The sequence below is a fragment of the Pristiophorus japonicus genome, chromosome 1, assembly GCF_044704955.1.
Source record: "Pristiophorus japonicus isolate sPriJap1 chromosome 1, sPriJap1.hap1, whole genome shotgun sequence".
NCBI lineage: Eukaryota > Metazoa > Chordata > Chondrichthyes > Pristiophoridae > Pristiophorus > Pristiophorus japonicus.
The window spans coordinates 432,045,489-432,058,246 of record NC_091977.1 but is presented as its reverse complement, the minus strand read 5'-3'; the positions used below and the strand labels follow the sequence as shown (position 1 = coordinate 432,058,246).

At 45.8% G+C, this 12,758-nt stretch overlaps 1 protein-coding gene across 6 annotated transcripts in view; it reads right to left on the bottom strand.

Annotated features, from left to right (window-relative positions):
- The window catches only part of LOC139275532 (coiled-coil domain-containing protein 178), an 846,828-nt gene that overhangs the window by 406,788 nt on the left and 427,282 nt on the right, over positions 1 to 12,758 (bottom strand). For 5 of the 6 annotated variants that reach the window (XM_070892705.1, XM_070892709.1, XM_070892736.1 and 2 more), the window contains one exon: positions 598 to 711. The exons of the other annotated variant lie outside the window; for it this stretch is intronic. In XM_070892705.1, coding sequence (XP_070748806.1) covers positions 598 to 711 — 114 coding nt within the window. The remainder of the gene's footprint in view (positions 1 to 597; positions 712 to 12,758) is intronic. 6 annotated transcript variants of the gene reach the window in all.

The following is a 12,758-nucleotide window of genomic DNA, read 5'->3' as shown; positions in this document are numbered from 1 at the left end:
TTTTTTTATTTTTTTTCCAGCCTGCGATGAATCAGCCCTGCACTTTCAGAGTGCTTGGGGCTGTTCTGCGCATCGCAGGCGCTGTTGACAATCATTCCCAGGCTCAGCCTCCAATGACCGCAACATTGGCCCTTCCCTTTAAGGGAGGGAAGGAACCTCTGAAACCGACAGCGCTGCACGGAACATTGTGCAGTGCTCTACCTCTACTGCCCCTCTCGCTCCCTTTAACGCTCTAAGGAAAGTGGTAGCGCTAGATTTAGCGCTCCACTTCCCTCTTGGAGCCCTAAACCAGATGTTCCTGTTGGAATCAATTGTGTAGCACCCGCTGATACTTTTGCACTCCCTCAAAAGTTATTGCCCCAAACGGGGTGCTACGCAATTTCTTGCCCCCAGTATTTGCATTTTGCTTAGGAAGGCTACATTCACATTATATTACTGAGTGATAATTTTAAAAAGTGCTTCTGTATTCACTTGAAACAATAGTTTCAGGATTTGCCTAGACCATATCTTATTTGGGAACATCATTCATATAATGATGCCATCTGCTGAGCACTGTGGCAAGTGGCATGTATATACAGGTCCAACACACAAACTTACCTGATTATCAATCAACTGATTTTGCAAGTCTTTCTTTTCTTTCTCCATATTTTCAGCTATCGATTGCTGGTTCTCTTTGAGTTGGTTTAGTTCCTTGCTCAACATCAAGAATGTCTGCAAGAAATTGCAGAGAAAGAAAACTAGTTATTTAAGGATGTTTGATTTTCTATGTTGTTATGCAAGCATCACTTGCTTCTGCAGTCAGAAAATATGCTTTATAATGCAAATCAGTGCTTTTGTTACTAAAAAGGAAGAATTTTCTGCTGCAATTTTTGGTAAATGCTATTTTTATTTTCAATAAAGCTTAGAATCATAGGGCTAGAATTTGCAGTGGCTCATCGCCCGGTTTCTCGCGGTATTGGCCGTTTTGAGCGATAACCGGGTTGGCGAGAAATTCCCTAGCTGAGTTACGCCGGAAGTTTCGAAGTACCACTGGGGAGCGGACCACCGGCGTGCACCGTCCACAGATCGCCATAGCGTGATATTTGGCTCAACGGTAACCCGTAGGTAAGTATTAAAAAAAACGCCCATGAGAATCAGCGGAGCTAGGCGGTAGGTGAGTAGCTCTGCAAGAAAAAGATAAGTAATTGGTTCTTTACTAATTATTTTAAAATTCTGTTCTGGTGGTTTAAGTTAAAAGGGTCTTGAGAATGTTTTTATAATTTTTTTATGCTATGTTTTTTGAAAAAATATTTTTCGTGTTTTTCTCCTCCATAATCCCTACCCGCAGTATCGGGGTAAACTTTTAGTAAATTTATTAATTATCGCCCATTTTCTTTAAGAACCACCCAATCGACCCGAAATTGACCTTTTTTGCCAAGAATCAAGGTGCAACGCCCATTTTTTTCGCTAGCCCATAGAATAGAATCATAGAATGGTTACAGCACAGAAGGAGGCCTTTCGGCCCATCGAGCCTGTGGCGGCATTCTGCAAGAGCATTTCAACGAGTCTCACTCCCCCGCCCTTTACCCGTAGCACTGCAAATTATTTTCCTTCAGATACTTATCCAATTCCGTTTTGAAAGCCACAATTGAATCAGCCTCCACCACCCTTTCAGGAAATGAATGTGTTCTCGCCTCTCAAATCCGTGCCCATCTTTGCCGGAACTCCCTGTTTGAATCCCTTCAATCTGGTTTCTACACCTGCCACAGTACCAAAACAGCTCTCATCAAAGTCACAAATGACATCCTTTGTGTCTGTGACAAAGGTAAATTATCCCTCCTCGTCCTTCTCGACCTGTCTGCAGCCTTTGACATGGTTGATCACTCCATCCTCCTCCAACGCCTCTCCACCATCGCCCAGGTGGGTGGGATTGCACTCGCCTGGTTTCATTCTTATCTATCTAATCATAGCCAAAAAATCACCTGCAATGTCTTCTCTTCCCACTCCTGCATCATTACCTCTGGTGGCCCCAAGAATCTATCCTTTGCCTCTTATTTCTCATCTATATGCTGCCCATTGGTGAAATCATCTGAAAACATGGCATCAGTTTCCACATGTACACTGACGACACCCAGCTCTACCTCACCACCACTTCTCAGGGCCCTTCCATGGTCTCTAAATTGTCAGATTGCTTGTCCGACATCCAGTACTAGATGAACGGATATTTTCTCCAATTAGATATTGCAATGACCGAAGCCATTGTCTTTGGTCCCTGCCACAAACTGCGTTCCTTAGCCACCAACTCCATCCCTCTCCCTAGCATCTGTCTGAGGCTGAACCAGAGCGTTCACAACTTAGGTGTCATATTTGATCCTGAAACGAGCTCCCGGCCTCATATCCATGGCATAACCAAAACCGCCTATTTCCACCTCCGTAACATCACCCGTCTCCGCCCCTGCCTCAGCTCATTTGCTGCTGAAACCCTCATCCATGACCTTGTTACCTCTAGACTTGACTACAATGCAGTCCTGGCTGGCCTCTACATTCTATCCTATGTAAACTTGAGATCATCCAAAACTCGGCAGCCCATGTCCTAACTCTTACCAAGTCCCGCTCACCCATCACCCCTGTGCTCACTGACCTACATTGGCTCCCAGTTAAACCATGCCTCGATTTCAAAATTCTCATCCTTGTTTACAAATCCCTCCCAGGCCTCGCCCCTTCCTTTCTCTGTAATTTCCTTCAACCTCACAACCTCCCGAAATGTCTGCCCTCCTCAAATTCTGCCCTCTTGTGCATCCCTGATTATAACTGCTCAACCATTGGTGGCCGTGCCTTCAGCTGCCTGGGTCCTAAGCTCTTGAACTCCCTCCCTAAATCTTTTCGCCTCTCTTTTCTCCTTTAAGACGCTCCTTAAAACCTACCTCTTTGACCAAGCTCATCTGCCATAATTTCTTCTTATGTGGCTCAGTGTCAAATTTATTTGTTTTGTCTTATAACATTGCTGTGAAGCGCCTTGGGAAGTTTTACTACGTTATATAAATACAAGTTGTTGTTGTTGAATTCCAGATCCTAACCACTCGCTGCATAAAACTTTTTTTCCTCATGTAGCCTTTGGTTCTTCTGCCAATCACCTTAAATCTGTGTCCTCTGAACATAAGAACATAAGAAATAGGAGCAGGAGTAGGCCATACGGCCCCTTGAGCCTGGTCCGCCATATACTATGATCATGGATGATCCGATCATGGACTCAGGTCCACTTCCCTGCCCGCTCCCCATAACCCCTTATTCCTTTATCGGTTAAGAAACAGTTTATCTCTGTCTTAAGTTCATTCAATGACACAGCTTCCACAGCACTCTGAGGCAGTGAATTCCACAGATTTACAACCCTCTGAGAGAAGAAATTAAATGGGCAGCCCCTTATTCTAAGATTCTAAGATTATGCCACCTAGTTCTAGTCTTCCCTATCAGTGGAAATATCCTCTCTACATCCACCCTGTCATAAAGGGCGTGGGGAGTCGGAGGAGCAACACACGCCGGGAGATTGGGGCCCTGATAAAGGGCGCGGGGAATCGGAGGAGCAACACACGCCGGGAGATTGGGGCCCTGATAAAGGGCGCTGGGAGTCGGAGGAGCAACACATGCCAGGGGATCGAGGCCCTGATAAAAGGCCGCGGGGAATCGGAGGAGCAACACATGCTGGGAGATCGAGGACGAAGGTAAAACAAAGAAGTAATAAGAAATTGAAGTGTGACATCACAGCCAAACGGGTAAGTGATTGACTGGTGGATTGGTGAGTATTTTATCTTTTTCTTTTCTTATCAGTAGGAAACCCTTGGTATTGTTGCCAAATTAAGTTAATTTAAGGATTAAGTCATGGCAGGAGAACCCAGACCCGTGTCATGATCCTCCTGTGCTATGTGGGAAGTCAGGGATGCTCCCCAGGGTAACTGACAACTACATGTGCAGGAAGTGTATCCAGCTGCAGCTCCTGACAGACCGCATTGTGGCACTGGAGCTTCGCATGGACTCACTCTGAAGCATCCGCGATGCTGAGGATGTCGTGAATAGCACATTTAGTGAGTTGGTCACAACGCAGGTAAAGGTTACACAGTCAGATAGGGAATGGGTGACCATCAGGCAGAGCAGTGGAAGGAAGGTAGTGCAGGGGTCCCCTGCAGTCATCTCCCTCCAAAACAGATGCACCACCTTCGGTACTGTTGGGGGAGATGGCTAATCAGGGGAAGGCAGCACCAGCCAAGTCCATGGCATCAGGGGTGGCTCTGCTGCACAGGAGGGCAGGAAAAAGAGTGGGAGAGCTACAGTGATAGGAGATTCTATTGTAAGGGGAATAGATAGGCGTTTCTGCGGCCACAAACGAGACTGCAGGATGATATGTTGCCTCCCTGGTGCAAGGGTCAAGGATGTCTTGGAGCGGCTGCAGCGCATGCTGAGGGGGGGGGGGGGGTGAACGGCCAGCTGTCTTGGTACATATAGGTACCAAAGATATAGGTAAAAAATGGGATTTGGTCCTACAAGCTGAATTTAGGGAGCTAAGAGTTAAATTAAAAAGGAGGACTTCAAAGTTAGTAATCTCAGAATTGCTACCAGTGCCACGTGCTAGTCAGAGTAGAAATACCAGGATAGCTCAGATGAATATGTGGGCTTGAGGAATGGTGCAAGGGGGAGGGATTGAAATTCCTGGGACATTGGAACCGGTTCTGGGGGAGGTGGGACCAGTACAAACCGGACGGTCTGCACCTGGGCAGGACCAGAATCGATGTCCTAGGTGGATTGTTTGCTTGTGCTGTTGGGGAGGGTTTAAACTAAAATGGCAAAGGAATGGGAATCAATGCAGGAAGGCAGAGGGAAGTAAAAAGAGGGCAGAAGCAAAAGGTAGGAAGGAGAAAAGCAAGAGTGGAGGGCAGAGAAATCAAGGGCAAAAATCAAAAAGGGCCACATTACAACATAATTCTAAAAGAACAAAGAGTGCTAAAAAAACAAGCCTGAAGGCTCTGAGTTTCAATGCGAGGTGCATTTATAATAAGGTGGATGAATTGACTGCGCAAATAACTGTCAACGTATATGATGTAATTGGGATTACGGAGACATGGCTCCAGGTTGACCAAGGCTGGGAACTCAAAATCCAGGGGTATTCAATATTCAGGAAGGACAGACAGGAAGGAAAAGGGGGTGGGGTAGCGTTTAGGTTAAATAGCAGATTAACGCAATAGTAAGGAAGGACATTAGCTTGGATGATGTGGAATCTATATCGGTAGAGCTGCGAAACACCAAAGGGCAGAAAACGTTAGTGGGAGTAGTGTACAAACCACCAAACAGTAGTAGGGAGGTTGGGGATGGCATCAAACAGGAAATTAGGGACGCATGCAATAAGGGTACAGCAGTTATCATGGGTGACTTTAATCTACATATTGATTGGGCTAACCAAACTGGTAGCAAAACTGTGGAGGAGGATTTCCTGGAGTGTATAAGGGACGGTTTTCTAGACCAATATGTCGAGGAACCAACTAGAGAGCAGGCCATCCTAGACTGGGTCTAGTGTAACGAGATAGGATTAATTAGCAATCTGGTTGTGCGTGGGGCCCCTTGGGGAAGAGTGACCATAATATGATAGAATTCTTCATTAAGATGGAGAGTGACACAGTTAATTCAGAGACTAGGGTCCTGAACTTAAAGAAAGGAAACTTCGATGGTATGGGACGTGAATTGGCTAGGAGAGACTGGAGAATCATACTTAAAGGGTTGATGGTGGATAGGCAATGGCAGACATTTAAATATCACATGGATGAACGACAACAATTGTACATCCCTATGTGGCGTAAGATTAAAAAAGGTAAGGTGGTTCAACTGTGGCTAACAAGGGAAATTAGAGAAAGTGTTAAGTCCAAGGAAGAGGCATATAAATTGGCCAGAAAAACCAGCAAACCTGAGGACTGGGAGAAAATTAGAATTCAGCAGAGGAAAACTAAGGGTTTAATTAGGAGGGGGAAAGTAGAGTATGAGAGTAAGCTTGCAGGGAACATAAAAACTGACTCTAAAAGCTTCTATAGATATGTGAAGAGAGAAAGATTAGTGAAGGCGAATGTAGGTTCAGTTCCTATGGATTGGAGGGTCTCTAACGTAACCCCACTTTTTAAAAAAGGAGGCAGAGAGAAAACAGGGAATTATAGACCGGTTAGCCTGACATTGGTGGTGGGGAAAATGCTGGAATCAATTATTAAAGATGTAATAGCAGCGCATTTGGAAAGCAGTGACAGGATCGGTCCAAGTCAGCGTGGATTTATGAAAGGGAAATCATGTTTGACAAATCTAGAGTTTTTTTGAGGATGTAACTCATAGAGTGGATAAGGGAGAACCAGTGGATGTGGTGTATTTGGACTTCCAAAAGGCTTTTGACAAGGTCCCACATTGGAGATTAGTGTGAAAAATTAAAGCACATGGTATTGGGGTAATGTATTGACATGGATAGAGAACTGGTTGGCAGACAGGAAGCAAAGAATGGGAATAAACGGGTCCTTTTCAGAATGGCAGGCAGTGACTAGTGGGGTGCCGCAGGGTTCAGTGCTGGGACCCCAGCTATTTACAATATACATTAATGATTTAGAGAAAGGAATTGAATGTAATATCTCCAAGTTTGTAGATGACACTAAGCTGAGTGGCAGTGCGAGCTGCGAGGAGGATGAGAGGAGGCTGCAGGGGGATTTGGACAGGTTAGGTGAATGGGCAAATGCACGGCAGATGCAGTATAATGTGGATAAGTGTGAGGTTATGTACTTTTGTGGCAAAAACAGGAAGGATGATTATTATCTGAATGGTGACAGATTAGTAAAATGGGAGGTGCAACGAGACCTGGGTGTCACGGTACATCAGTCATTGAAGGTAGGCATGCAGGTACAGCAGGCAGTAAAGAAAGCAAATGACATGCTGGCCTTCATAGCGAGGTGATTTGAGTATAGAAGCAGTGAGGTCTTACTGCAGTTGTACAGGGCCTTGGTGAGACCACACCTGGAGTATTGTGTGCAGTTTTGTTCTCCTAATCTATGGAAGGACATTCTTGCTATTGAGGGAGTGCAGTGAAGGTTCAGCAGACTGATTCCTGGGATGGCAGGACTGATATATGAAGAAAGACTGGATCGACTCGGCTTTTAGTCATTGGAATTTAGAAGAATGAGAGGGGATCTCATAGAAACATATAAAATTCTGACGGGATTGGACAGGTTAGATGCAAGAAGAATGTTCCTGATGTTGGGGAAGTCCAGAACCAGGGTTCACATTCTAAGGATAAGGGGTAAGCCATTTAGGACCGAGATGAGGGATCAAGGGGTATGGAGAGAAAGCAGGAATGGGATACTGAAGTTGCATGATTAGTCATGATTATATTGAATGGTGTGCTGGCTCGAAGGGCTGAATGGATTGCTCCTGCACCTATTTTCTATGTTTCTATGTTTAATCTTATATGTTTTGATAAGATCACCTCATTCTTCTGAATTCCAATGAGTTGAGGCCCAACCTACTCAACCTTTCCTCATAAGTCAACCCCCTCATCTCCAGAATCAACCTAGTGAACCTTCCCTGAACTGCCTCTGGTTTTTGACCCTTCCGCCAATAGGAACAGTTTCTCTCTATCTACTCTGTCTAGACCCCACATGATTTTGAACACCTCTAGCAATTCTCCTCTCAATCTTCAATCCTCAAAGGAGAACAACCCTAGCTTCTCCTGTCTATCCAGATAACTGAAGTCACTCATCCTTGGAACCATTCTTGTAAATCTTTTCTGCACCCTCTCTAAGGCCTTCACATCCTTCTGAAAGTGCGATGCCCAGAATTGGACAAAATACTCCAGTTGAGGTCAAACCAGTATTTTATAAAGGTTCATCATAATTTCCTTGCTTTTCTACTCTATGCCTCTATTTATGAAGGCCAGGATAGTGCATGCTTTTTTAATTGCTTTCTCAACTTGCCCTGCCACCTTCAACAATTTGTGCACATATACCCCAGGTCTCTCTGTTCCTGCACCCCCATTTAAAATTGTACCCTTTAGTTTATATTGCCTATCCTCATTCTTCCTACCAAAATGTATCACTTTGCACTTTTCTGCGTTAAATTTTATCTGCCACATGTCCGCCCATTCCACCAGCCTGTCGATGTCGTCCTGAAGTGTATCACTATCCTCCTCACTTACTTCCAAGTTTTGTGCCATCTGTAAATTTTGAAATTGTGCCCTGTACACCCAAGTCTAAGGGCCCAAATTTGGTCCTGGCTACAGCCCGCCCATTTCTTGGCGGCTCCCAAGCGGGAGGTCCGTTTTGCCGCCTGCTGCCGCTGGGTTCCGTCGGAAGCCATTTTCGGCTCTGTTGTGTGGGTAGCAGCGGGAGCAGCAGTTGGCAGCAGTCAGCGGCCGGGAGCAGGACTCGGCGGCCGACGTCACTACTGTGCGTCTGTTGGAGGCCTTCCACTCGGGGATTTTCGGAGGGCCTCCACTGCGTATATGTAAAATTTCGTTTTTTTTTTGTAGTTTTCTTGATCCGACGTGTAGTCCTTTCGTGGCCCTTGGAGGCTGATTGGGGCACTGCAAATGTGAATGAAAGGAGAGTACTTTATTCCATCTGTGAGTGTGAGAGGGGAGAGGATCGAGTTGGAGGTTAGAGAGCAGAGAGTTAGCATTGGAGAGGGTACAGTCTGAGTTGCAGAGGGGGCAGTGTGAGAAATTTAAACCCACAAACTCTTCTGCAGCCATTCCTCTCATCATTGAGGATGAGTGGCCAGAAATCTTCAATGAAGACTGCCAAAACCAGGCCCAGAGCAGGAATTGGAGGAGCTAATTGACAGAGGTGGAGTGCAGGTACTCACCCGGAATGGTCGTGGCAAGCTTACACCAGCCCAATACCGACGTCTTTGGATGGCCATCGGTGAGATGATGACTGCAATGGGCAACGTTGAGCGGGATGGGGATCAATGCCGCAAACGTTGGAACGATTTGCTGGCGTCAGCTGGAGTGAGTACAAATTTATTCACCTCCTCCTCTCCAAGGCCAAAAACGTTGTGCGTCAGATGTGTGTATGTGTGGGAGTGTGTGAGGGAGGCATCAGCATCAGGACTAAAGCCTGCAATGTTTCTTTGTGCAGAAAAAACAAGCAGCCAACCAAGCAAGCCTGAGTGCGACAGGAGGGGCTGCAGAAGAGATGGTTGAATTGACCAGGCTGGAGGAGCATGCCCTGGCATTGGTGGATGACCACCGCCGTGCAACCACAGACATTGATGTAGATCTGGTGCTACCTCTTGGTAAGGTTATACTCATCTCTGGTGTCAGTGACGCTCATGGCATGAAAGTACATGCATTGTTAAGGTACTCGCGGTTGAACGCACACTTTCATCAGCAGTCAGCAAGAGGCGGGAGCAGAGTCGGGAGGCCTACAAGAGGCCAGCGTGGTGAGTCAGAGAGGTGTGCTTGTACAGCTCCAGCCGGGAGAAAAAGCAAAAAAGAGTACAAAGAAATCAGAAGGTGACGTCACAGCCAAAGGGGTATGGTAAGTGATTGGCTGGCGATTGGTGAGTAGCTTTTCTTCATATTTTTTATATCAGTAAGTAACCTGTTAACAGTGTTGTCGCCAAATTAAGTGTATCTAAGGGTTAAAACATGGCAGGAGAGCTCAGTCACGTGATATGCTCCTCCTGTACCATGTGGGAACTCAGGGACACTTCCGGTGTCCCTGACGACTACATGGGCGGGAAGTGTATCCGCCTCCAGCTCCTGACGGACCGCGTTGCAGAATTGGAGCTGAGGGTGGATTCACTCTGGAGCATCCACGATGCTGAGAATGACGTGAGAGCACGTGTAGCGAGTTGGTCTTAATGCAGATGAAGGGTCCACAGCCAGCTAGGGAATGGAAGACCTGCGGTCATCCCCCTGCAAAACAGATACACCGCTTTGAGTACTGTTGAGGGGGATGACTCATCAGGGGAGGGCAGCAGCAGCCAAATTCATGGCACCGTGGCTGGCTCTGTTGCACAGGAGGGCAGGAAAAAGAGTGGGAGAGCGATAGTGATAGGGGATTCAATTGTAAGGGGAATAGATAGGCGTTTCTGCGGCCGCAACCGAGACTCCAGGATGGTATGTTGCCTCCCTGGTGCAAGGGTCAAGGATGTCTCTGAGCGGGTGCAGGACATTCTAAAAAGGGAGGGAAAACAGCCAGTTGTCGTGGTGCACATTGGTACCAACGACATAGGTAAAAAAAGGGATGCGGTCCTATGAGACGAATTTAAGGAGCGAGGAGCTAAATTAAAAAGTAGAACCTCAAAAGTAGTAATCTCGGGATTGCTACCAGTGCCACGTGCTAGTCAGAGTAGGAATCGCAGGATAGCGCAGATGAATACGTGGCTTGAGCAGTGGTGCAGCAGGGAGGGATTCAAATTCGTGGGGCATTGGAACCGGTTCTGGGGGAGGTGGGACCAGTACAAACCGGACGGACTGCACCTAGGCAGGACCGGAACCAATGTCCTAGGGGGAGTGTTTGCTAGTGCTGTTGGGGAGGAGTTAAACTAATATGGCAGGGGGATGGGAACCAATGCAGGGAGACAGAGGGAAACAAAAAGGAGACAAAAGCAAAAGACAGAAAGGAGATGAGTAAAAGTGGAGGGCAGAGAAACCCAAGGCAAAAAACAAAAAGGGCCACTGAATATAAAGGGGCTGTAGGAGGGGTCAAAACTCGAAATCATGGTTTAAAAACTAGGATTAAAACACTCTACCTAAATGCACGCAGCATTCGAAATAAAGTAAATGAGTTGACGGCACAAATCATTACAAATGGGTATGATTTGGTGGCCATTACAGAAACGTGGTTGCAGGGTGGCCAGGACTGGGAATTAATCATACAGGGGTATCTGCCAATTCGGAAGGATACAAGAAGGGAAAGGAGGGGGGGTAGCTCTGTTACTAAAGGATGATATCAGGGCAGTTGTGAGAGATGTTATTGGCTCTAATGAACAAAATGTTGAATCATTGTGGGTGGAGATTAGAGATAGTATGGGGAAAAAGTCACTGGTGGGCGTAGTTTATAGGCCCCCAAATAATAACTTCACGGTGGGGCGGACAATAATCAAGGGAATAATGGAGGCATGTGAAAAAGGAACGGCAGTAATCATGGGGGATTTTAACCTACATATCGATTGGTCAAATCAAATCGCACGGGGTAGCCTGGAGGAGGACTTCATAGAATGCATATGGGATTGTTTGATAGCAGTATGTTACAGAACCCACAAGGGAGAAAGCTATCTTAGATCTGGTCCTGGGTAATGAGACAGGAATAATAAACGATCTCCGAGTAAAAGATCCTCTCGGAATGAGTGATCACAGTATGGTTGAATTTGTCATACAGATTGAGGGTGAGGAAGTAGTGTCTCAAACGAGCGTACTATGCTTAAAAAAAGGGGACTACAGTGGGATGAGGGAAAAGTTGGCTGAAGTAGACTGGGAACACAGACTAAACGGTGGCACAATTGAGGAACAATGGAGGACTTTTAAGGAGCTCTTTCATAGTGCTCAACAAAAATATATTCCAGTGAAAAAGAAGGGCGGTAAGAGAAGGGATAACCAGCCGTGGATAACCAAGGAAATAAAGGAGAGTATCAAATTAAAAACCAATGCGTATAAGGTGGCCAAGGTTAGTGGGAAACTAGAAGATTGGGAAAATTTTAAACGACAGTAAAGAATGACTAAGAAAGCAATAAAGAAAGGAAAGATAGATTACGAAAGTAAACTTGCGCAAAACATAAAAACAGATAGTAAAAGCTTTTACCGATATATAAAACGGAAGAGAGTGACTAAAGTAAATGTTGGTCCCTTAGAAAATGAGAAGCGGGATTTAATAATGGGAAATTTGGAAATGGCTGAGACCTTAAACAATTATTTTGCTTCGGTCTTCACAGTGGAAGACACAAAAACCATGCCAAAAATTGCTGGTCACGGGAATGTGGGAAGGGAGGACCTTGAGACAATCACTATCACTAGGGAGGTAGTGCTGGACAGGCTAATGGGACTCAAGGTAGACAAGTCCCCTGGTCCTGATGAAATGCATCCCAGGGTATTAAAAGAGATGGCAGAAGTTATAGCAGATGCATTGGTTATAATCTACCAAAATTCTCTGGACTCTGGGGAGGTTCCAGCGGATTGGAAAGCAGCTAATGTAACGCCTCTGTTTAAAAAAGGGGCAGACAAAAGGCAGGTAACTATAGGCCGGTTAGTTTAACATCTGTAGTGGGGAAAATGCTTGAAGCTATCATTAAGGAAGAAATAGTGGGACATCTGGATAGGAATAGTGCAATCAAGCAGACGCAACATGGATTCATGAAGGGGAAATCATGTTTAACTAATTTACTGGAATTCTTTGAGGATATAACGAGCATGGTGGATAGAGGTGTACCGATGGATGTGGTGTATTTAGATTTCCAAAAGGCATTCGATAAGGTGACACACAAAAGGTTACTGCAGAAGATAAAGGTACGCGGAGTCAAAGGAAATGTATTGACATGGATCGAGAATTGGCTGGCTAACAGAAAGCAGAGAGTCGGGATAAATGGGTCCTTTTCGGGTTGGAAATCGGTGGTGAGTGGTGTGCCACAGGGATCGGTGCTGGGACCACACTGTTTACAATATACATAGATGACCTGGAAGAGGGGACAGAGTGTAGTGTAACAAAATTTGCAGATGACACAAAGATTAGTGGGAAAGCGGGTTGTGTAGAGGACACAGAGAGGCTGCA